A 23,228-nucleotide genomic window follows, 5' to 3' on the forward strand; every position below is an offset into this window, starting at 1 on the left:
TCTCCTCCAGAAAGCTGCAATTCTCCCACACCTCCAGATCCTCTTGGCTGGGTAAACACCCCTGCCGGAACAGACACTCTGACTTCCGCATTGTTCTGACATCCTTCCCCGTGCACCAATCATGGACGGGCCAGTTCTGGTTCCAGAGGCACGCTGGAGAACTACACCCGAGAGGATGGACTCCCGGGTCGGGGCTGGCGGGGGAGGGGCAGCCGTGGCACACACGGAGGAGAAGGGAGGCAGAGAATACAGGGTTTTTTCAAACTTTTTTATTACACAGTAAAGAATACAACAATACCTGAATCATACTTTAAAGATTCACAGGTTGACAGACCATACATTACAGTCCAACTAAGGAAAAAAAGGATAAACAAGAAACCACAGTTCAGACATAGTAGACTTAAAAGCTCAAGATTATGCTGACAAAAGCATGATGCCTAGACCCCACCCCCCAGTGTTAGTCTACCATTAACTCGTGGTACATGTCTGAATTAAGTATTGCACAACAACTTTAATTTTTCACAATAATGTCGCAGAACCCAAAATAATATTTAAAAAAATTACTTTAAATCTGCATTTCAACAGTCTCCAATTTTTTTTCTGTCCCTTGAGGAATTCGGACAATATGGAGTCGCTTTCTTTCCCTAAGTATTCCAGACGTAGGCATGCTTTGCATAAGTAAACCAGCCTTGAAATTTTTAAATCCCCAAGACATGCACCTACACATAAAAAAAAAAAAAAAAAAAGTTAAGAAAAAAAGAAATTAAAGAGACAGGTGGCCCTGTCACACACAGTCTCATGACAGAGAAAAAGAGAAAGAGAAAAGAGTCAGAGACAGAGATAAGAGAGGACGCCCTATTCCTATCAGCGACCACCATTCAATTCTATCCAATGAAGATAACTTTTTTTTTAAATGTGTTATACCTACAAATTATACTCTCACATAGCCTGTATATAAGTGACAAGCAAAAAAGGAAAGTAACAAAAGTTTTCTTTTCTTTCTCTTCTTTAGGTTTATGAGGTCTGCATTGTTACCAAGAAGTGATATGGTTTGCAGCTGTATGAGCTTAACTTTTGGTATCCTGGTTCTTTTGTGCCCATTTGGTTTGACTAGACCAGTTTTGTTAGCTACTGGTGCAAAATATACATGCTGTCAGAGGTAGAGTGAAACTTTTTGCCACTGAGGAGAATGTAGCAAAACAGGAGGAGAGGAAGAGGAGGAGGAGGAGGAGGAAGAGGGGAAGGAGGAAGAGGAATCAGAGATAGAGCTCAGAGTTAGGGATTTTTTTGTATTTGTTTTCACTCAGGGTGCCCTGAATTAAAAGTAATGAGACGTACTGTACTAATCCTTATTTTACACACTAGTGTTAAGAATAACAGTGCTGTTTCACATACATCACAGCTTCTAGAGATAAAGACGTGTGGGTATGACATACCTCATTTTTGGGATTATTTAACCCTTCGTAGCCTAGAACATATAATAGCTCTGTAAGAAAGGACTGTCCAGTGTCACAAGCAGACTAGAAAGCAGAGTGAGGTCAAAGGATTCTGGGAGCACCATGATAAAATAGAACCCATTCAGAGCCTGGTTATGTGCTTTCATTTCGCTTTTAGCAGGTGTGCTGGCAGATGGACCTCCAACATGCAGATAGATGCATTTATTTGCTCATCAAAACTTGCTAAACTAAAAAGCCATTAAAAAAAAAAATACCACCCAAACAAAAGTAAAACCCACCTGTATACGAAAATATAGGGGGAAATGCTAAAAATGTTAGGTTTAAGAGACTCAAAGAGAACCGATTTAGAATTGCCTCTATGCAGATACTTAAAAGCCACGTGAAACTGTATCCAAGGACAACATGAAAAGAAAAAGGGAGAAGAGCCAAAACAAAGCCAACGGGTTGTTTTCGATTTCTAAATAAATGCCTGGTGTGCGTATGTACGTATGTGTGTGGAGAAGCGTCTTCCCAGCCTCGAAAACTTTGGTTGTCTACACAGCCTGCAGTACTGCTGACTTTCTCTAAAGCACACAACCACATCCTGGGCTACTGTTTTCAAAACTAACAAGTAGTTCTGGTCTGGACCCTGGACAACGAAGGGTTAATGGAGTCACACTATACCTTGCTGAACATGTTTAACCTGCTGATCATTTGGAAAGTAGTACTGGTGCTTTTCAAAATTCCGATTTTGGTCCATCAGATCAGTCTTTGGCTGACTTCCCTTTTTGTAAGAATACTGTATAACCTGGCATTCAGCAGTGTTAAAGCTGTCAGTCTACACCTCAGCATTTGGAGCTCTAATGATTTATCTTTTTTTTTTTTTTTTTGTAAAATTAGAAATACTTAAACAACCTTACAGCAATATGCATGCACTGTCTTTTTTTTTTTTAAGTAGGATATCGTTATTTTATTTTTTTTAAAAAGTCCCTAATAATGATTTTTCCAAAAAGGAAAAAAAAAAAAAAAAGGAAAGCAGAATTTCACTACTACTCTATGCTACAGCTAAACTTGGTGAAATGGCTCTAGCATATTTAAAAAGAGTTTGCTCAAAAAAAAAAAAAAGCATGCCTAGGGAGTCTCGTGACAGTGCAAAATACATTTATGTACATCCCTCTTACAAAAACACCAATATGTTAGCATTCCGTGAAGCATGCTGGTTTTCAGGAAAAAAAATCCTATAAGAGAGTGAAATAGCAGCTCCGAAAGATAGCCTTTTTTTCTTTTCTTTTCTTGAGGACAACCAAAAAAAGAGTCTTTTTTTTTTCTTTTTTCTTTTTTTTTTCCGAACTACTAGAGAAATATCACTAATACATACAGATATAAAAGCAGCATAGAAAGATACAGGTTTCTCACCAACTAGGAATAAAGAGACTAAATGTGGGCATATGGTTAAACTACAATGCATCTTCACTTTGTCCAACACATTTACAAGAAAAACACCATTGGGAAACCTCACAGGACAGAAGTGTTTTAACACCAAGAGAACTACTAGTTTTTAATTAAAAATCCAAACAGGGTGGGGTTGGAAAAATTTGGAAAGGGGCTGGAGCTGGAGCCACCATTTTTTTTTTTTTTAATTATTTTTCAATATAAAATGAATGAGCTGGAATAGACCCAATGTCTTACTCTGTGGAACCTTGCAAAAGTGAAGAAACGTTGAAGGGTTATTTAGGGCAGCTGGCTGATGTCAAAGCTGCCAGAATGCTAATTAACTGCAGGCTGAGTCTCTTACTTCTGTGTGTGTGTGTGTGTGTGTGTGTGTGTGTGTGTGTGTGTATGTGTGTGTATATATATATATATATACACATATATATATATATATATAAAGGAGCCTTTTGTACTATGGCATTTTTTTTTCTTGCTGCTGTATTCATACATCCCACTGCAAATCATCTTTCATTTTTCATTCTGTTGACCTGGATATTATTATTTCTTTTCAGAAACAGGAAAAAAAAACCCCGAACATCTGTGTCTCCTTCCAATATGCTACACATCTGCGCGTTTTGTAGCGGGTCTTCAAAGTTCAGTTAGCAACCCACGGACGCCATTCATCTTCTTGTTAAAATGTCTACCGCTGTAGCCAATGCTCATGCCCTTGAGGGTTTTCCTCTTTTTTTTTTTTTCCATTATTGTATATAAAGAACATTGTGACTTTTAATATTAGCATTTTTGCTTTCAACAGCAATTAGCAATCTCTTGGTTTGCTGTTTGGTAAAGCATCGGTTAATGAGGTCATCTAGTTTAAAATCCCAGCTACCGGAAAATAACAGGGAGGAGGTCAAATCTATCATTTCAGGTTATATTTCTCTGCTCTCTTTTCAGTTCTGTAAGGAAAAGATATCTTTGTTATCCACAATAAGTCATTACGACCCGTTACTGGCCCTCTGTTTTACTACTGCCTCAAGATACAGTTAGGTTCTCTCTTGCTGAAGGACTGAAATAGGATAGTTCATCTAGAAACAAACCAAAAAAAAAAACCACGTTGAGCGTCTGAGGATGAAGAATTGGTTTCGTGTCGGTTGGGTTGTCGTTCCTCTGACAGTTCTGAGCTCCCATCTAGCGAGGGGTTGTCTCTATGGTAGAAGGGGTCCCCGGGGTGGTTGACCTCGGGGTGGCTGCTGGTGGTGTGTCCATGGGGCTCCCGGCCCCGCTGTTGGGCGTGACGGAGGAGCTGACCGCAGGCGTGTCCCCCTGCTGCTGGGCCTGCAGGGTCTGTCCACAGATGTGGTGGTGTTTCTCCCAGTCTTTGTGCTGGCAGAAGGAGCCACAGTACCGGGCCGTGTTACAGCCGCTGCAGGTCTCACTCGCCTTGCGGCCGCAATTCCAGCAACTCTGCGGGGAGAAGGCAGAAGAAAGCAAAATCCCCAGTGAACACCTCGTCGAGGTCAAAGTCTGACAACGAGCTAGGCGGCGCTGCCTCCTTCTTTTGCAAGAACGTTATGGGAAGAACGGCGGATCCAGGGCTGGGTGTATGTGGGCACACTAAGCGCACAGAAGACACAGGTTGCCGGGGATGGGGGGTGAGGGGGGGGGCGCCTGGGCGGCTCCATGGGTTAAGCGTCCGACTCGGTTTCGGCTCAGGTCCTGCTCTCATGGTTTTCGTGACTTTGAACCCCGCGTTGGCCTCTGTGCTGCCAGTGGGGAGCCTGCTTGGGATTCTCAGTCTCTCCCTCTCTTTCTCTCTTTCTCTCTCTCTCTGCCCCTCCCCCACTCGCACTGTCTCTTTCTCCAAATGAATACATAAAAACTGCAGAACAACAACAGAAAAAGAAGACGCAGGTTTTGGTGTGATTGCCGAAACTTTTCTACCAACCGCCAGTATACCTAACGAACTGGTTGAGGCTTTCTGTTTTTCCTATAATATCCTTTCCCTTCAGGTTTGCTTATCTTCTAACACCTAAAGTCTGCTCCCCCCTACCGACAACTGCAGCCTCTACATTTTTTCCCCCTCTGATACCAATACCGCCGTGGTCAGACACACATATATCACTCCTGGCAGAAGCTCCTTGCCTCTGGATACCAGCAGGAATCACAGAAGAACTGTGAGAACTGCCCATTACATTCCAAGAAACATCACGCAACAGAAGAGCACCCAGAGGATTCTATTTTCCGCTCCCTCACTGCAACCAGGTTCTGGGGCACCCGACAACCACATGGGAGGACAAGCTCCAAACAAGCTAGTTCGCTTCAGCTCCCTGGAGGAGAGGGTCGCTGGTTTGGGTTTTTTTGCCCGATATACTCTGAGCACTCACAACAGTGCCTGCTATATAGCAGGTGCTCAATAAATATCTGCAAAATGAATCAATCAGACTACATCTAATTTGGCTTTGAAAGCTGGAAACACTAAAACCGGGTAAATAAATAATGGCTCCACTTGCATGCGACGCTTCCGGGCTGCCGGGGTTCCTTTGCAGCGCGCTTTCACCTCAGCAACTCTGAGTGGTTAGAAAAGTAGAGGAAACTAACCACCGGGACCCTGGCGAGTCCACTGGCAATCTCCGGGGCTGCTTCACAAGAGGGGGGAGAGCAGAAATGAGGTTGCCTCTAAGATTTAAACCTTGAGATAAACACAGCATGAATCAGGGCGCAGACACACCAGAGACAGAAAAGCAACTGTACAGGAGAGACCTTAGGTACCAAGGAGGGGCTATGCCCTCGGAGGAGGCCCTTGGAGGAAGTGGCAGAAGGTCAGGAAGCCAACTTTAAATATCTGTGATCCCTCTGACAAAACCATTCCCAAGCGAGTTTAGCATTGTGCCATTAATCTTTTGTATTCCTTACCTTCCTTGGTTTTATTTTCTGCCAACACTTCCGACTATACTCCAGTAACCCCAACCCAGCTGACTGGTATGTGGTTGTATCACAATTAAAACACCTTTTTAGGGGCGCCTGGGTGGCTCAGGGGGTTAAGTGCCCGACTCTTGATTTTGGCCCGGGTCACGATCGCACGGTTTGTAGGACTGAGTCCTGTGTCGGGCTCAGAGCTGGGCGTGGAGCCTGCTTAAGATTCTCCTTCTCCCTCTGCTCCTCCTTCCCTACTCTCTCTCTCAAATAAATAAAGAAAATCTTTAAAAAAAAAAAAAAAAACAAAACAAAAAACCTTTTCAAAGGCTCTTGCAGCCCATGACCCTGGTGTGTATGGTTTTACCAGTGTCCAAAATACACAAAGGGATTTTTAGCAGTCAACCCAGTTTTGCTAAAAAAAAAAAAAAAAAAACAAAAAAACAAAAAAACCAAAAGGGCTTCCACGGTCTTTTAAGTGCTAGGAGCCTCTAAACTCTAGAACTATTGTTTGAAACTTAGAACTCAGCTACATAATTGTGGCCCAAAGAAGGGTGGAGAAAATTTAACATCTCAAACTACGGTCAGTGGGAGGTGTTTTAAGGGAACACAGTTGAGGAAAATTCAGAAACTTGGTTTAGATGTTACTATAAATAAAAACGGAGGGGTGCTTGCGTGGCTCAGTCCGTTGGGTGTTTCCGACTCTTGATTTCGGCTCAGGTCATGATCTCTCGGTTCATGGGTTCAAGCCCCGAACTGTGGGCCTGGGATTCTCTCTCCTTCTCTCTCTGCCCCTCCCCAACTTGCTTGTGTGTGTGTGTGTGTGTGTGTGTGTGTGTGTGTGTGTGTGCTCTCTCTCTAAATAAATAAACTTGAAAGAAAGAAAGGAAGAAAGGAAGAAAGAATTAAAACAAAGTAAATTATTTCTCCTTTAATTGAATTTAACCAGGAAAATATTTCAAGGGATGTACACCTCTGGATTAGAGGCTTCTACCAGACCTAGAAGCCCTCCTCTGTCAAAATTAACCAATCGCTTTGCGTGTGTAACGATCCCACAAAGACCCGAGCAGCGTGAGCCTGGCCCAGCCTTCAGAGTGGTGAGGCATGATGCTTGGTGCCCACAGTGAAGTTTGCTTCCTTGAGGTTTGGGCATTTCGAATGATGCCAGCTGGATCCTGGAACAAACTCAGCACATAAGCAAAATTCCTAAATTATATCAGAAAATCCCAATTAGAGAACAGAGACCTGGATCCAAAACAATACTTTAAGGAAATTAAACATCTAATCGGAGGCGAGTGGCTTCTTTAGGAAATACCCTGGTGTGAGTCTTATCCTTTTTCTGGCAGAGGCACAGTTTGGCAGACATGAGGGTGGTAACTGCCCAGCACTCGATGGCTCCTTCAGATTGAAATCAGATGCAGGCCACCTTCTCGATGGAAGCTGATTAAACACACAGACGAAACCAGGTAATTACAAATGCATGTGCTGGGGAGTGGAAAGAAGGGACAGAACGGGAACTTCTTTAGTTTTTAAAGTGTTTTTCAAAGATGGGAACAATTTTATAAATAAAAAAGTGGAATTATGCCAAATATAGAAACAGATGTTTTGGATCATGAAGCTGCTGGGAGTTGAGCTTTCTTGCCTGGCGTCACCGGGTTCTGACCCAGGATTCAAGAGCTCTGGCTAGTTTTACTTCTAGTTCCATTCTGAAGCTGTTCGATTCCATTCATTTCCCACCCACCCCTGGGACAGAAACAACCTTCAGCTGTAGGAAAGTACAACAAAGAACAATTCAAATGAGCTGGGGGGAGGGGGACTACGTATTTTTATTGCTCTTAACATCGCATCACAATGAATGTGCAGGAACTTTAGCGCGACTGTTCAACAACAACCAAAACCTCCAAAGTGCCTATTCCTTGGTAAAAGTTCATTCGAAAACAGACAAAGCAGTTTCCATTAATGTATTTCTCTTGGGTAGCTCTACCAAATTTCCTGTTGGCTCATCCATACTTGCAAGACTGATGCCTGACCAGGGGCATTCAGCCACTCAACAGTCACACTTCTGGGGACAGTGGAAAGTGTAGAATCTTGTGAGTACCCTAATTTGGATCATTCTAAGTTTCTAAGCTTTCTGCTGTTCACAAAGGTGGAAAGTGCAAATTGTGTCTAATACCCAGGGGTATATTAACAATGGTTTAACCTAATTTTATATTTTTCAATGCATGCTTTTTTAGATTCAGGCTAGTATTTCCTGATAGTTATCCATTCCTTTCTTTCCTCCCTCCCTACTTTCCTCTTCCTTTCTCTTTCTTTCTCCCATCCATCCATCCATCCATCGTATAACTAAGCTTCCCTTCCAGTCCTCTGAAGAACGATGCTGGCAATGGAATTACCGTGAACAGTGTAGAAAGCTCAAGAATACCATTTCATAGCAAATTTCATTCCCCAAATTCATGGCAAAGTCTTCCCTTATTTGTGATATTATTATTCCCTTTTTGGCATAAGGAATATTTTCCCCTGATCCAAAAAATGGGAGTCAGCCATAGACCAAAGTTAGGCTGTGACTCAGATGAAGAAAATGAGGCTGAATACAACCCTCCCTTTTGCTAAATGTGCTAATACTACAGATGGAAAGGGAAATGATGAACGGAGCTTTTTAATGCCAGAGCTGCCTGTCAAAGATTGCTGCTACTTTGTTCCACACCAGCAATTCTCTTCCTCCCTAAGAACAAAATTATTTCCTTCTTCTTATTTTAGATACACAGAGAATGGTATTCCATAGCCCCACCTGCAAAATAATATCCTTGCTGGTTCTTACTGTTGGAAATTCCTTTTCCAGGAAACAAAACCTGGCCTCCTGATCGCTCTAAGTTTCTCCAGGTCTGTACTCACCTAAAAGTCTCCAGAAAATGTCTACATGCAAATGATGCTCAATGAATGAAGTAGAATGATTACACTTAAAATTCCCCAAATGTAAAGAACTCTCCCACACACGGGCTTCAAGCCACAGTAGGATCACATCTTACATTTGCACTGCACTGTACATTTTAAAACCACTTTCAAAAACATTTTGCGGCTTGGGACACTGAGGCCCAAAGAATAAGTAACTTGTACAGTAAATGATTTGCCTCAAGTCACACAAATATGAAATTACACAGCCAAGGTGTGATTCACCCAGGTCTTTGGACTGCAAACCAAACACATTTCCCAAAGCGCCACACTCAGTCCATTTCACGTACTTCTTAGAGCCTGTTTTAGCAGGAATGAGGTAGGAAGGGTGCTTAATTGCTAAAAGCAAAGACAGGCTGGCACAGGAAGCAAGCGCACCAAAGACAAGCTATCATGGCGTGCAGTGAAAACTGGCCGCCAATTTTGAATGGCTTCAGTCAGCCCGTCTTGGGTCTTACTTCCAACTCTGCCATTTGGTGGCCTTAAAACCACAGGCAAGTTTCTTAACCTCTCAGGGAGGTACCTGCCACACAGGAGTAATTTCTGCATGTTGTTCAGGAGGATGTCAGTGCTAAGCACAGTGCCTGATGTTCAGAAAGTCCTGAATAAAACGGAAGGAAGTAGCACCTCCCGGCACTGGCCGGAAGAAACTATCTACAATCCTCCCACAGCACAATCTTTAGAATTAGAAAGCTCATTGCCCCATGCCTCCCTCCAGAGGCACTGACAGCTACATCGTAGAAAAAACATTAGCTTACCTCCCCTTACGCTTCATCAGTGACCACATTTTCTGTACCCTTACTGTCCTCAGACCTTATAAAGATTCACCGTCAGTGGCCATTTATTTCCCCACTCCTCCTTTTTGAATTCCCCTCGTTGAAATTCCCTCTAACTTTTGTTTTGATATACTACAATTCTGTTTGTTACACTGGTACCTCTTTTTTTCTTCTGTTTGTTCATTTCCCTCTAAATATTTGGCAAGAGGGGGAAGCTGGCGTAAAGAAAAGAAAATCTTTCGCTTCCTACGCTCTCCCTTGTCAGCCCTCACGGTTTCAACTATCAGCTGTAAGAAAACGATACTCCAACCTGTTTCTCCAGCCCTTAATTTCCTTCCTGAGCTACTATCAACTGCCGGTTCTGGAGCTCCACCAGGATGCTCCTGTCACCCAGGTCAGTATTCCCTAAACCTGATTCTCTGGTGTGGTCTACTTTAGTCGTTGGCAACATTCAAGTTCAAGACTTTGTCATCTTATTAGAAACTCCTCTTTCTTTCTTTAGCCTCTGCAACAACTCAGTGCCAACCCCCATGGATCTTGCCTCCGTGGGTTCTCTTCCCAGGTTTTCAAGCTTATGGTTACTATCCAAGTTCCTTCCCTGCCCTTTCTGTTAGAATAGCTTCTTTGTTGTTGTTTTTTTTTTTAATTTTTTTTTTTAATCTTTATTTTTGAGAGAGAGAGACAGAGCATGAGCAGGGGAGGGACAGACAGAGGGGGAGACATAGAATCCAAAGCAGGCTCCAGGCTCCGAGCTGTCAGCACAGAGCCCGACGCGGAGCTCAAACCCACGGACTGCAATATCATGCGGTCTATACCTGTATGGGAACCTGAGCTGAAGTCGGATGCTCAACCGACTGAGCCACCCAGGTGCCCCTGTTAGAACAGCTTCTTAACTAGTTTTTCATCTCTCTCTACCATTCATACACACACACACTGCTCACTTGGAAGGTGGCTTGGTTCTGATATGCATCTACTCTGCATCTCTCAACAACCTTACAAATTGAGTCACATAAACATTATGCTAGTTTTATAGATGTGAAAACCAAAGCTCCGACACGTAAGCCAATGCAGACCATTCAAGGTCCAGTGCTCCATCCACTATACTGTGAAAGTCTATGGATGCAAACACCTGGCCTTTTGATATGAAACAACAACAACAAAATCTTATTGTAACATGGAATCGTAGCTTACGCTCAGAGAGCTCCAAACTGTTCTGGGATTGATGGGTCTGACAGGATCATGATGGCCTTATAAGAACCATGCTGAGAGACTCCTGTGCTATAACTACATGGTAACTAATTCTATAGTGTCCACTCAAGTGGAGTTTCTATTATTTGGAACCTAATGCACAGGGTCCACTGGGGGCAGTTCCGCTGTTTCTAGAAGGAGTAAAGAACATGAACCTTTCAGAGTGACTTGCTCAAACTGTCAGGGCTTAGCAGGTTCTGGAAATACAAAGTATAAAGATTTGATCAGTGTTTTTCTTTAAGTGCCACAAAGATGTTCAACGTTAATGTAAACTGTGTAGTTCTGTACCTATGTAGGAAAAATAAATAAAGGCCATTTTAATTGGAGGGGGGTGGTGGCTTTAATTTGGTGGCTTAAAACTCAAAACTATTAGAACAGTACAGTTACTTACTCTCTGTTCTATGCCCACTTCTAGTCATTGCTTCGATCCCCTATGCTAGAATAGGTCATGGATCTCAAAGAAGAGTTGTAGCAGACTGTCTGGAAATCGACCCAATCTGACAATGTTCACTGGGAAAAAACTATACATGTATGGGAACCAGACATGAATATGAAAACATGAGAGTTTAAGATGGCGAGATTCAGCAAAATTGTTTTTTTATTCACCCTAATGCTAGCAGTGTATTCTCGGTGCAAAACGTTAATACACTGAAAAAGAGAGAGAGAGAGAGAGAGAGAGAGAGAGAGAGAGAGAAAGTACAGAAAGTATCATATTGCTTAGATGTCTGCCCCAAGTGCAGCATCGTTCTGTTATAATAACAGTTGGTATTATAAACCTATACCTTTACCTATAAACCCAGGTAAACTTAGAGAACTAGAGAGGAATAATGTGAAGGAAGTCCAATGAGGAAACAGATAGACTAATATGCCATCGAGGGAAAAAACTCCCATCACATGGCTATTGAGAAGGTGGCCTGAGAGGCAAACAGTCCGGGCTGAGGGCCAACTCACACTTAGGGCTGAGACCCCGAGCAAAGGCCTCACCTCCCGGGACTCGGCTTTTCTTGGCTGCAAAACAAGGACAACAGCACTTTCTACTCTACCTGGACTCACAGGAAGACTAAATGCACCGAAGCACAGAAAGTATAAAAGGCAGTTTTTAACCACGCCAGGTGCAGAATTAAACTTTCACTGTAGGTCTGCCCATTTCACCTCAGGCAAAACACACTTCCTGCCTCCTCGCCACCCCCACCTCCCCGCCCCTGAACTATGCTGACTGGGATTTCGGGGCACCCAGGACAGCCAGCCCTGGTGGGAATCACCCCTTCTACCCTGAAGAGTCCCCTTCTACTCGGAAGAGTCCCCGTCTGGATGATAAATCGCATGGCCCTCCTACAGGTAATACCTGTGCCTATTTATTCCTGACTCTGCACTTCCTCCTGCTCTGCTCCCCAGTTCCATATTTTCAATCCTTGTCTCCTCTTTCTAGAAACATCTCCATTCTTTACTGCCTACTTTTTCAGAACCACTAGTTTTCCGAAGCAGAATGGGCATTAGGTTCATTGTTCATGTGTGAAAACAGGTAGAAACTCTGAAATCATAGAAAGAAGCATACATGGGCATCTGTCCTTAACACAAATAGCTCAGAAGAAACTCGGTCTAGAGATCTGTTCTTCTGATTTGGAGCTCAGATTCCTTCTCGAAGTTCCTCTGAGGAGGAGAATACTATTTTGTGCATTTATATTATCTACATATGCATTTTTACAGATTTGGATGCTCTAGATCATTTGTGATCTACATAAGACATGGGTAATGTCTGTAATAGGGGGTGACTTCAAATTAAGGGAGAGAAGGGAGAAAAAGCCTTGTGGCAATCGGAAAGTTTAGCGTGTCTTGTGATGAAGGACCGTGGGAAGTATCAGTTGATAAAGATGCCTTGCGTTACAGCTCTCGGAACACTTTGAATTAAAACGTAGGTGTAAAAAAATCTAGGGGTGCCTGGGTGGCGCAGTCGGTTAAGCGTCCGACTTCAGCCAGGTCACGATCTCGCCGTCCGTGAGTTCGAGCCCCGCGTCAGGCTCTGGGCTGATGGCTCAGAGCCTGGAGCCTGTTTCCGATTCTGTGTCTCCCTCTCTCTCTGCCCCTCCCCCGTTCATGCTCTGTCTCTCTCTGTCCCCCCAAAAAAAAAAAAAAAAGTTGAAAAAAAAAATCTAAACGTTGTGTGTCAACCATCAATAAAAAACAAAACCAAACAAAAACTTCTAAACAACCCTCTGAGGTAAGCAAGTAACATCGCATTCCTTAAGAAGAAATGGAGGTTGACAGGAGTGAAATGACCCACCCAAGGATGCCTGATATGCTAATGAGCTGGAGCCAGAATTCAGGTCCTCCTCTCAGATTCCTTCTGCCCCAAGCACCTGTCTCTGAGCTTTGCTAGCCAAAGAGGACCATCAAATCGCCTGAAAATGGCCTTCAAGTGGTGTGACCATATAATTCATCATATAAACCAGAACACTTGAGAATAAAAGGGACCACTCAGTAATCACAGGGAACAACAGGGATAAACTGGGATTGTGTCACTCAAACTGGGAGGTATGGTCACCCTGTACCCTACCTTTATATACTATGCTGATTTTCACATTAAACAGCATGATTTAAGAGTTTGTGCTCTGTTTACCCTTTCTGATTCAGAGACTATCTGTCTAGCTGGATTCAGTAACTGATCTGAGCTTCCTAAAATTTTTTAACTTGTGTTGTTTATGCACAAAAAATAAGGAAGGTTCCCTCTTCTACCAAGCCCCTACTCCCACTCCGCCCCCAAATAAACGGCCCCCCCCCCCCACCTTGGGCAGATCAAAGCCAGCAAGTTTCTGAAGACTGTCCAAGTAGGATTATCTGATGTGTATTTCCCAACCCCGTCTTCTGGACTCCCTCTTCTTCCTTGACAGCAGACCAGTCATAAAATCCTGCCCATTTTATCTCAAGGGTTCCCAGCCAACATCTACAGTTTTCTCCACCCCCGGAGCCACTACCAACCATCTTCATCCCCATCTGCCTCCTCACACAGATTGGTCCCTCCTTTTAGTTTCCTCTAATCTCTCTCCACACGGCAGCCTGAGTGATCCTTCCAAAACACTCTCATAGCCCTCCTGTTTTCAAAACCTGGCAGAGCTTCTTTTCCCCACCTGTCCTCTTCTTCCTGCACAGAGGCACCAACATGCCCCTTGCCCAGGGAGACAGTGATGAGGTCATGGAGGGTGCAGTGAGACGGAGAGCAGCCGCTGACCAGTTCCTTATTGTCCTCTTAAATATCAGATGAAAGGAACTTAATTTCTGGAAGCTTCCACACTAAACGTGTCAAGACGCTTATATCTGGTTAGTGATTTACCTCCTCTAATGAACTGTAGTCAACATGAAAGCAGAGGTCCCCTCAGTGCCTAGCACCATCCCTGACATAGAATAAAAGCTCAAAACTTGGTTATTGAAAGAATAAATGAGTGGTACCTGGGTGGCTCAGTCGGTTAAGCGTCCGACTTTGGCTCAGGTCCTGGTCTCACGGTTTGTAAGTTTAAGCCCCACATGGGACTCTCTCCTGTCAGCACAGAGCCCGCTTCAGATCCTCTGTCCCCCGGGCCCCCCCCCCCCCCCCCCCGGCGGCCCCCCCCCCCCCCCTCACCTCCAAAAAAAAAAAATAAAAAAAAAAAAAGAATAAATGAAAACATGGATGTGAGTGATTTAGAGTTATATGTATTGAATAACAAATTGCCCTGGGCAGGTCACAAACATGACTTTTTTTTTTTTTTTTTTTTTTTCCCAACAAATGCCCATTAATTTCTTAGTGCAGTTTCTAAATCAATGTTTCCTACATTTAATGGGAGTATGTTCTTTTTCCAACCAACTACTATGGTGGCCAGACCTCTTACGTTCTTTTCTAAGAAAACAAAGAACAACTTATCAAACTTCTAAAACACAATACTATGTGGGTCTTATTTAGGGTTGAGTGGCTAAAACTCAAGAAAACCCCCTGCCTAGAACAACAGAAAAGAATTCTGAGAAGTACCTGTACTGTCTTTGCAAATCAGCTGGGCCACGCAGTCCCGGCCTAACAGATTCCCACCCTGGGGCCAACCGTATTGAATGCTGGAATAGGGAGCTCTACTCTAGCCCAAGGAAGCCAAAGTTGTTTTGGCTCAGTCCCAGAGGGGCTCAGGGAACTTTCTAAACTTGAGGTGATTTGCAAACATCACTTCTGGGGTGGCTTCTATCAGGTCATTTCTATGAAAAGGTGTATATTGCTCAGTGTGAGGGAAGGGCAGGGTCGAGAAAAATAACATGCTGGATTCAAAGTTTTGTCCCCCTCATAAAGTAGAAGGATTTCTGAGGGGGGAAATAAAAATATTTACCTATAAATGTGGGCAAAAGATAGAGCTGCCTAAACTTAGCACCAGGCATTTAGACTGTTCTTGGACATTGTCATTCCTCAGGAGAATTCATAACATTAATTTAGGGCTACTGGATTAACCGTTACTTCTCTGTCAAGTCCTTGGTCGAACCATCTTTATCCTATAGACTCCTGTCCAAGTCTAGAGGGGTCTCAGCTTCATTCCAATGGATCTCTCTTCCATCTTTTGCTCTGCTATTCTCAGGACTGTGTTTACATTGCTTTCGAAGAAAAGAAACTCAATTATTCGAGGGATCAAGCCCTCCGTCCCACTCCAAGTCTTGAAAGAGGTACAGCAGGTTAAAAAGAAGAAATCAGACCTAAGTTGCCTTTCAGGTTATCTGCATCCAAAAATGACCTTACTGGTCCTTATGGAAAGAGCCTTGTTGTAGCTACGGAACACCATAAGGACTGACAGCATGCTACGAGTTCCAGCTTTGTTTCTGCCGTGTCCTAGCCATGTCAGGTGACTTTCCTCACCGGCAAGATGATAAAATGATCATGTCTCAAGGTTCTGGCCACTGTAGGAGACACTTTCATTCATAGTGACAACACGGTAAGAAGACCAAAGCTTTTAGATGCTTGGTGGCTTTCTCAAAGTCACAGAATTGTAAGAGATAGGGCCAGAAATTATATTTGGTCTTCTGAATTTCAAGCCCTTTCTCCTAGCAGAGTCCACCTTGAAACCCTTGGCAACATGTCGCTTAAGACAAGGGTAGTGCTATATTGCAGATTAAAGACAGTTCTAGATTAAAGTTTCCTAAGAGATCCAAAAAGAAAGAAAGAAAAAAACAACTGCTACAGAAGATCATTCATATCCAGGGTATTCTATCCTATCTACTACTTACAGCTACTGGCCGATACGCCATAATTTTTTAAATGTTTATTTATTCATTTTCTGAGAGAGGGCGCATGAGCACACAAGCTGGGTGGGGGTAGAGAGAGAGGTAGAAGGAGAAATCCCAAGCAAGCTCTGCACCGTCAGCGCAGAGCCCAAAGCGGGGCTCGAACCCACAAGCTGTGAGATCATGACTTGGGTCAAAACCAAGAGTCACACGCTTCACTGACTGAGCCACCAGGCGCCCAGCCATAGTCTTATAATGCTAAATGTTAGCGTCTAGATCACATATTTTTCTGGGTAAGTATTAGGAATGAAAGCACAAAGCTCTTAGACACTAAAGGAATACAGCATTGTTATTTGCCAAATAAAAACTTAGTTCTCAATTTCTTCTTAAACATTTACCTTTAGAATTTAGTGGCCTACAAAATACTCTTACCATACATAACCACCCTAATGTGTCCTTGTGAAAGTGATAATGTTTTAGGGAAGGCACCAACCATGCTTCACGGTATTACTAACTTAAATGGAGCAGGACAAATTCTCTCCAAAACATGTTAATAGACATTTAAAACACACACACACACACACACACACACACACACACACACACACACACAAAACAAGATCCTTAAATATCTTAGCCACAAGATGCCAAATAAAATTGAATTTATGTCTAGCTTAATTCGACAACGGAAAAGTCAGCAGTTAAAGGGTAGATAAACTTCTCTTTGTCCCTCTTTTCCTGAGAAACTTTCAAATGTTGAAAATCAATTCCTTTTGTCCCCTTGTTATTCATCTGCTACACATTAAATAGAAACTCTGGGCATGGAGTGATTCCCGCAGGGTCTTTCATCTACAGAGAAGCCTGGTACAAATTAAATTCTTACTCTCCCTCACAAATTATAGATATGTATTGTAGTAGACCATTGATTTATCAGTTGATGCTCTTGCTAGTTCAGCTTGGTGAGACTAGCTCACTACAGCCCTTTATCTAAAGTTACTGCGGGGTGGCGGGGATTGTGGCACTGCATTCATTAATGCGAAGCATCACTACGTTGTTCTGATGTTACAGGCTCTATTTTAAATAGCGTTGTTAGGTACTGTGTGTTAGTTACTTCCCAGATCCTTGAGCCATTTGGGCTATGTGTGCGTGTGTGTGTTTTAATATGCTGAAATAATACCAAATGATATTGTGACGACTGTGATGTTATGCTATGAAATGACTCGCATAATGGTTATTACAAATAAGGGGAGAAACAGATCATGCAGAAAGAAGATCTCTCAGAAACGTTGAATTGAGGCAGGTGCTGTTTTCGCACTGGACTTTAGGACCAATGGTTAAGGGGGTGGCTGTGATCCCAGCCATGTCATATCTTAGGAGAGCACGTTTGCACAGGACGTCTCTATTAAACCCCTTGTATTAGAAGGAAACCAAACACACACACACACACACACACACACACACACACACACACACACACACTGACATACACGTGTGCCCACAGCCCAATGCTAAGAAGCTATGAGAATTTCACTTGAATCTATTACCCACCGAATATATTAAAAACCTTTTCTTGGCAGAGTTGTGCTTTTAGACAACATTTGATCAGCTCTTGATGGATTCCACAAGTGCTGGGACGCCCCCCCCTCCCGCCCCCACCCAGATTATTCTCATTTTGCCCCTGCAGATCGGTTTGTCTAAAAGCCAGTACCCGCTTTTACTTGTGACCTCCTGGAATCAAAAGCAAGCGCTCGGACTAGCGGAAACGCCCTGCGTGCCTTGGAAGCTCCCCCTAGCACCTCACCTCGCTCGAATCCTCCTGCTGATTGATGACGGCCAGCGCGTCCTCCGCCGCCTGCCGCTTGGCCTCAGCCACCGTGCGCTCCATCTTGGCGCGCTCGGTCGTGATCATGTCGTGGGCTTTCCGCTCGGCCTCAGACACGGCCTTCTGCAGCTCGGTCATCGCCTGGCGCTTCACCTCGTTGACCGCCTCCTCTGCGTGCGGGGCAGGCCACATGGGACAAGAGAAGATTTCCCTGTTAGCGCGGGACCTTGGATACTGATCGCTGGTAAACAGAATTCTATAGTCTACAGGCATGACTCTCATCCCAGGTATTGGGCAGTTCTCCTGACTGTCTAAAAAGACAGCAGATTTTGGAAATTCATTTAGGAAAACAAAGAGTGAGATTTTTTGTTTTCCCCTTTAACTTGCATGTCTGGGAATATTTTTTAAACTAATGTAGCATCACTACCACTTTTCTACCAAACCAGTACCTCCAGAAATGATTATGACACCAAACGTAAAGAGTTAAAGGACAAAACGACCACAAGAAACCTTTCTGGATAATTCGGACATCTATATTAAGGTGGTTTGCCACAATGCTATGGGGTAATATGCACGTAGGGAGCGCATGAGTGAAGCTTTCAAAACAAAAATAGGAAGGGGATGGACTTTACGCATCTACACGTGTAAGTGCTAACAATTATTGTGCTGGTGAAACATACAGCACAGTAGTGAAAGGGCATTCAGATGGCAACTGAACAGTGTAGACCCTGTAAAGACAATCCATGATGAAACAGATGATCCAGCTTCTCTTTTTCTTAAGTCATTTCTTGAGTAATGTGGATATATGTCTGTACAGACTGAATGATAGGGATTTTTAAAAATCATTTCCTCATTTCCATATTTTAAGCCGTTGTCCACCTATTCAACTGAACACATACACAGCTTCACATGACCAACTGTTGCACTAGACAAATGTAATTGAACCCTACCAGAGGCCAAAACAATCAGGCCTGCCTGGAAACCTGCAAGGTGTCAAATGAGCTCTTTATTTTTGGCTGTGGAAAGGGTGCAAAGATTTGACTAATGTATAATATGAGATTGACAACTAAAACAAGTAATTTCCATTAAAAAAAATTAACTGTTCTAATTAACAAGGGAAAATATCCTCCCCCTAAATTAGTTTATCTAATTTTCATCTTTATTCAAAGCAAAATGACAATGATTAATTGAAAATTTAATAAGCAGTAATTATTAACTTGGCAAACCTAGTACCAATTAACACTCTATTAAAACTAATTATGACATGTTTCATTCAAGTGTTTGCACTTAATTGTTTCACCCACTTAAAAAGCACCTTAATTAAATGTTCTGTTTAATTAAAAACATAGATTCCTAATAAAAATGTTTTACTGTAGATTAAAAACGTAAGAGATGCAAATACTCCTATGGTTTCTTACACGTCTGTGGTTTATTCCACACATCTACAGTCCAGGACTTGAGGATCATCAAAAGCCTTCCACTATTAATTAGCTGTCATGACTTTCGTAGCTTCTGTCCCTTTAACAACATTATATCTGAAGTCCTTTCACTTGCAGTTTACTGTCTCCTATGTTTTTACAAACTAAAATATAAGGGAACGATCCAGACCGGAAATATTAACTAAAATATGCTAAGCCTTTGTTGGTTGCTTTAAGAGAGATGCCATTTAAAATCTGGACAGAAACAGAGCACTGCACAGAGTTGGAAGAACGTTCTTCACCAGGAGGTGAAAAGATGCCTTTATTACTCTACCGTAAACGACCTGGGGGACCAGGGAAGTACTGCCCTTCTAACTATACAGCCAGGGTCTAATTTAGTTTGAATATTCAAGGTGAATTAAAATTCTATCTAAGTGGTAATACAGGACAATAATTTTTGCTTACGATCAAAGCTGTAGCTTGACTAATTGTGTATGCAAATCAGGCAATTTATATTTAAATTATGCATTCCTATTCTAATCCCACAGGCATATACAGATCAGCAAAGAGAGTTGGTAGGACATGTGCAAGGTGCTTGAATATTTATTACCAACTGCAAACATTCACTGATCGTTTGAAAAAGAAATACACTGAAGAAAACACTCGGTTGTGACTTGAAAACCATCTTTATGCTGGATTTTTCCCCCAATTTGATGAAGAATTTTCATACCTTTACAGCATGTTCTGTTGCTTTTGCTGCTGCTTTTAAAAAATACTAATTGTAGGAGAAAATTGATGGGTCCTTCAACATTTGTTAGGATCCCAAATATTCAAATAATGTATATTGTTATATTACGTTGTAAACTATTACTGGGGCAACATGAGGAATTTGAATAAGGTCTGTGAGTTAAATACTGTTAATGTCCTGAGTTTGGTACTAGTACTATAGTTATATAAGAGAATGTCCTTGGTATCAGTTAATACACACTAAAATCTTTAGGGTCAAAGGGCATCGCGTATGCGACTTACTCTCAAATGGATGGCAAAAAATACGTATAACAGGGGGAAAAAAAGGGAGGGAAGAAAAGAAGAAAAGAAAGATATTAAAGCCAGTACAGTAAAATAGGGGAAACTGGGTAAAAGGTATAAGGGAATTTTTTTTACACTGTTTTTTTGCAACTTTTCTGCAAGTCTCAAATCATTTCAGAATAAGATGGTGCTAAATATTATATGATATACTTTCATGCACAAGATATACTTTGTGCAATTATAATTTTCTGTGAAAAAGGATGTGCTGGTTATACAACATTGAATTGAGAGCTCTGCCCCTTTGATATTTTTCAAATGCTTTAAGTTTTCTTTTATTTACTTTCTTTTGCCATAAAGGTAATGTATAATGCTTTGATTGCAAAGATACACTTTGTAGGTTTTCTTCTAAAAAAAAATTTGCCCACAGCAAATTTTAGAATCTTGGGGGGAAAAGCTTTCAAACTGTAACAAGCTGAGTGCAGATGTTACATTCTGCCCTTGGTGTTTTCATCATGCTGGATGCCTTGACACTATGAACACCACAAATGCTTTTCAAGAAGCCTAAAAGATAAATATTATAAGTAGTTATTCAAGATTTCCAGATGAAACTGCCACCTGTACTTTGGAGATTTAATATACTCCTTAATATTGGCATCCATCCATGGAAAACTATCCCCGCACTGTTCTTATGCAGCAGATTAGGGATACCGCTGTGAGAAGAACACAAATTTAATCGACATCACTCCTAAGTCATATTTGAGATGGAAAACCTACTATAGAATACAGGCACATCTAAAAAATGTTTAAACGATAAAAGTATTGCTCTTTCTCTCCTCGTGAAGCCCCCACCGTGTCAAGTATATCCAGAATTAGTTTCAGGAACCCACAAAACAGTGAGGAAAACTAATCGGGGACTCGATAGATTACGACATGTTGAATTTTTTAAAAACCTGATTACGTGGAAAATATACAGTGCGTTTTTGAATCTGCTTCCACTGCTTACCACTTATGGTAGGACTTCCTTTGTGCATAGCTATTCAAGTTGACTTTCCCACAACGGTGGTCTATTCAGAAAAATCTGCTCTCACTTAATAGCAGTCAAACAAAGACTGGAGTAGATAATAGCACAGAAAAAGAATTTGGATTACACAAGACTTTACCGTCAATTTTTCTTTATGGACGATCACGGATTTAACTTAAAGACACATAAATAAGGGAAATACAGAGAAAAGACTCTCTCCCACAACATAAAATGTCATCCTTCTGCTGTCCAAAATGGCAATTCTTTATATCTCTTAGTGGAGTAAGTTGCACTGACAGCTTAAAACTGGGGAAGAAAAAGTGATCAGAAAGAAGATGTAGCCATTCCTTTTCCAGACAGGTGACACTCAGCACATTTTAACAGCTTGGGAGTATCCTGTGACCCATGTAGAAATCTTAGAGGTGATTCTATAAATCTAATTATACTATGCAGCTGAGCAACATATATATTTAACCTTTAAACTGAATGATCTGTCTGATTTGTATACTAGACATGCAAGAGTTTTCTGGTTCTCTAAGTCACGAAGCCTAGAATACTATCAGATTTGGACACTCCTTACCATTCTTACAAAAACAGGTATTTCTTTGAGAAAGCTATAAAAAGTCTTGGATAAGAGCCAAATGATCAGATTGTCAACAAGCTGCAAAAAAACTACAGACACAGCTGGGTCAAATCACAACCCAAAGAGACCCTTTCCCTTGACTATTTCTCCTTGAATAGGGTTCCTAGCCCAACACCCAGGTGATCCTTTGCAGAAGTAGTATTTTCCAGTTTCTCAAGTCAAACTATTTTCATAGTTGGGGTTATGGCAGCTCAAAGTCACAGTCTGTGTCTGTCACATCATCTTTTAACTCCTGAAACAGGCTTATGGATTTATCTCTTGAGTTGGTTTTTGCAAGGCTTTGACTGAACTTTTAGTGTTGGTGGTCCACCAAGATTCTGCCAGATCTGAACTGTGTAAAGTCAACGTGTGACCAAGAACTTGAAATCAGCCCCCAAAGGTAGAGCAGTATCTCTTAATGAAAATCTGATGGTGTATATGGTGGGGAAAAACAGAAGTTTAGCAACTTTGTCATTTAACTTAGAAAATAACTTAGCTATGGTCCTTGAATATTAATTAGAACAGATCAATTTTAGATACTGGTTGTAATCATAACATCTCAGAGTGCCTTGGGGCACACCTGGGTGGCTCAGTGGGTTAACCGTCCGACTTCGGCTCAGGTCATGATCTTGAGGTTTGTGGGTTCGAGCCCCGCATTGGGCTCTGTGCTGACAGCTCAGAGCCTGGAGCCTGCTTCGGATTCTGGGTCTCCCTCGGTCTCTGTTCCTCCCCCACTCGTGCTTTGTCTCTCTCAAACAACGTGTAAACATTTAAAAAAAACTAGTCAACTAGTTTTGCTGAGATTTTCTTAAGAATTTAGGAGACGTGTCGATTATATCTCAATTTTACAACATCAGGCGAAAAGACAGACGTAGGCGATTTAATTTCTAAAACACTACAAGTTTTTTTTCCATTAAGAATACACTGCACATAAGCTGAGACCTCTTAGGCCAGCTTTCGGCCTGAAACCATGAAAGCACCTGAAAAATGGAGGATTATAACAGAAAGACTGCCAGACGGTCACTTACACGGCACTGGCAGCTGCTACCAAAATAAAAACGATTCCATGTTCTAATAAGGCCCGGGTGAAGAATATTAATTAGGATTTTAAGATTTTGGTTTGTGGCGGGGGCTGTTTTGTTTTTGTTGTCGTTAGCAGGAAAGGCCCTCCTTGTCGCTCCTCACATGGCTGCATGAACAACTGTGCACAGCTGCTAGAACGCTAGACGCGTGTTTTCAACAGTTCTTACCAGCTTTCTTCCAGATCTCCTCTGGCACGTATCCAGAAGCAGGCCTGTGAAGGAATTCCCGATGCGCATCTAGGAAAAGGATGCAAA

At 42.2% G+C, this 23,228-nt stretch overlaps 1 protein-coding gene across 7 annotated transcripts in view; it reads right to left on the reverse strand.

Moving 5' to 3' along the window:
• Positions 1-247: 247 nt before the first annotated feature.
• Positions 248-23,228, reverse strand: part of RUNX1T1 (RUNX1 partner transcriptional co-repressor 1) — a 142,930-nt gene continuing 119,949 nt past the window's right edge. For all 7 annotated transcript variants that reach the window (XM_040493958.1, XM_040493960.1, XM_040493959.1 and 4 more), the window contains 3 exons: positions 23,142-23,210; positions 17,781-17,971; positions 248-4,331 (listed from right to left, as the gene is read on the reverse strand). In XM_040493958.1, the coding sequence (XP_040349892.1) occupies positions 4,056-4,331; positions 17,781-17,971; positions 23,142-23,210 (536 nt within the window). In that variant the 3' untranslated portion in view covers positions 248-4,055. The remainder of the gene's footprint in view (positions 4,332-17,780; positions 17,972-23,141; positions 23,211-23,228) is intronic.

The sequence above is a fragment of the Herpailurus yagouaroundi genome, unplaced genomic scaffold (genome assembly GCF_014898765.1).
Source record: "Herpailurus yagouaroundi ecotype Mexico unplaced genomic scaffold, PumYag 186, whole genome shotgun sequence".
NCBI lineage: Eukaryota > Metazoa > Chordata > Mammalia > Carnivora > Felidae > Herpailurus > Herpailurus yagouaroundi.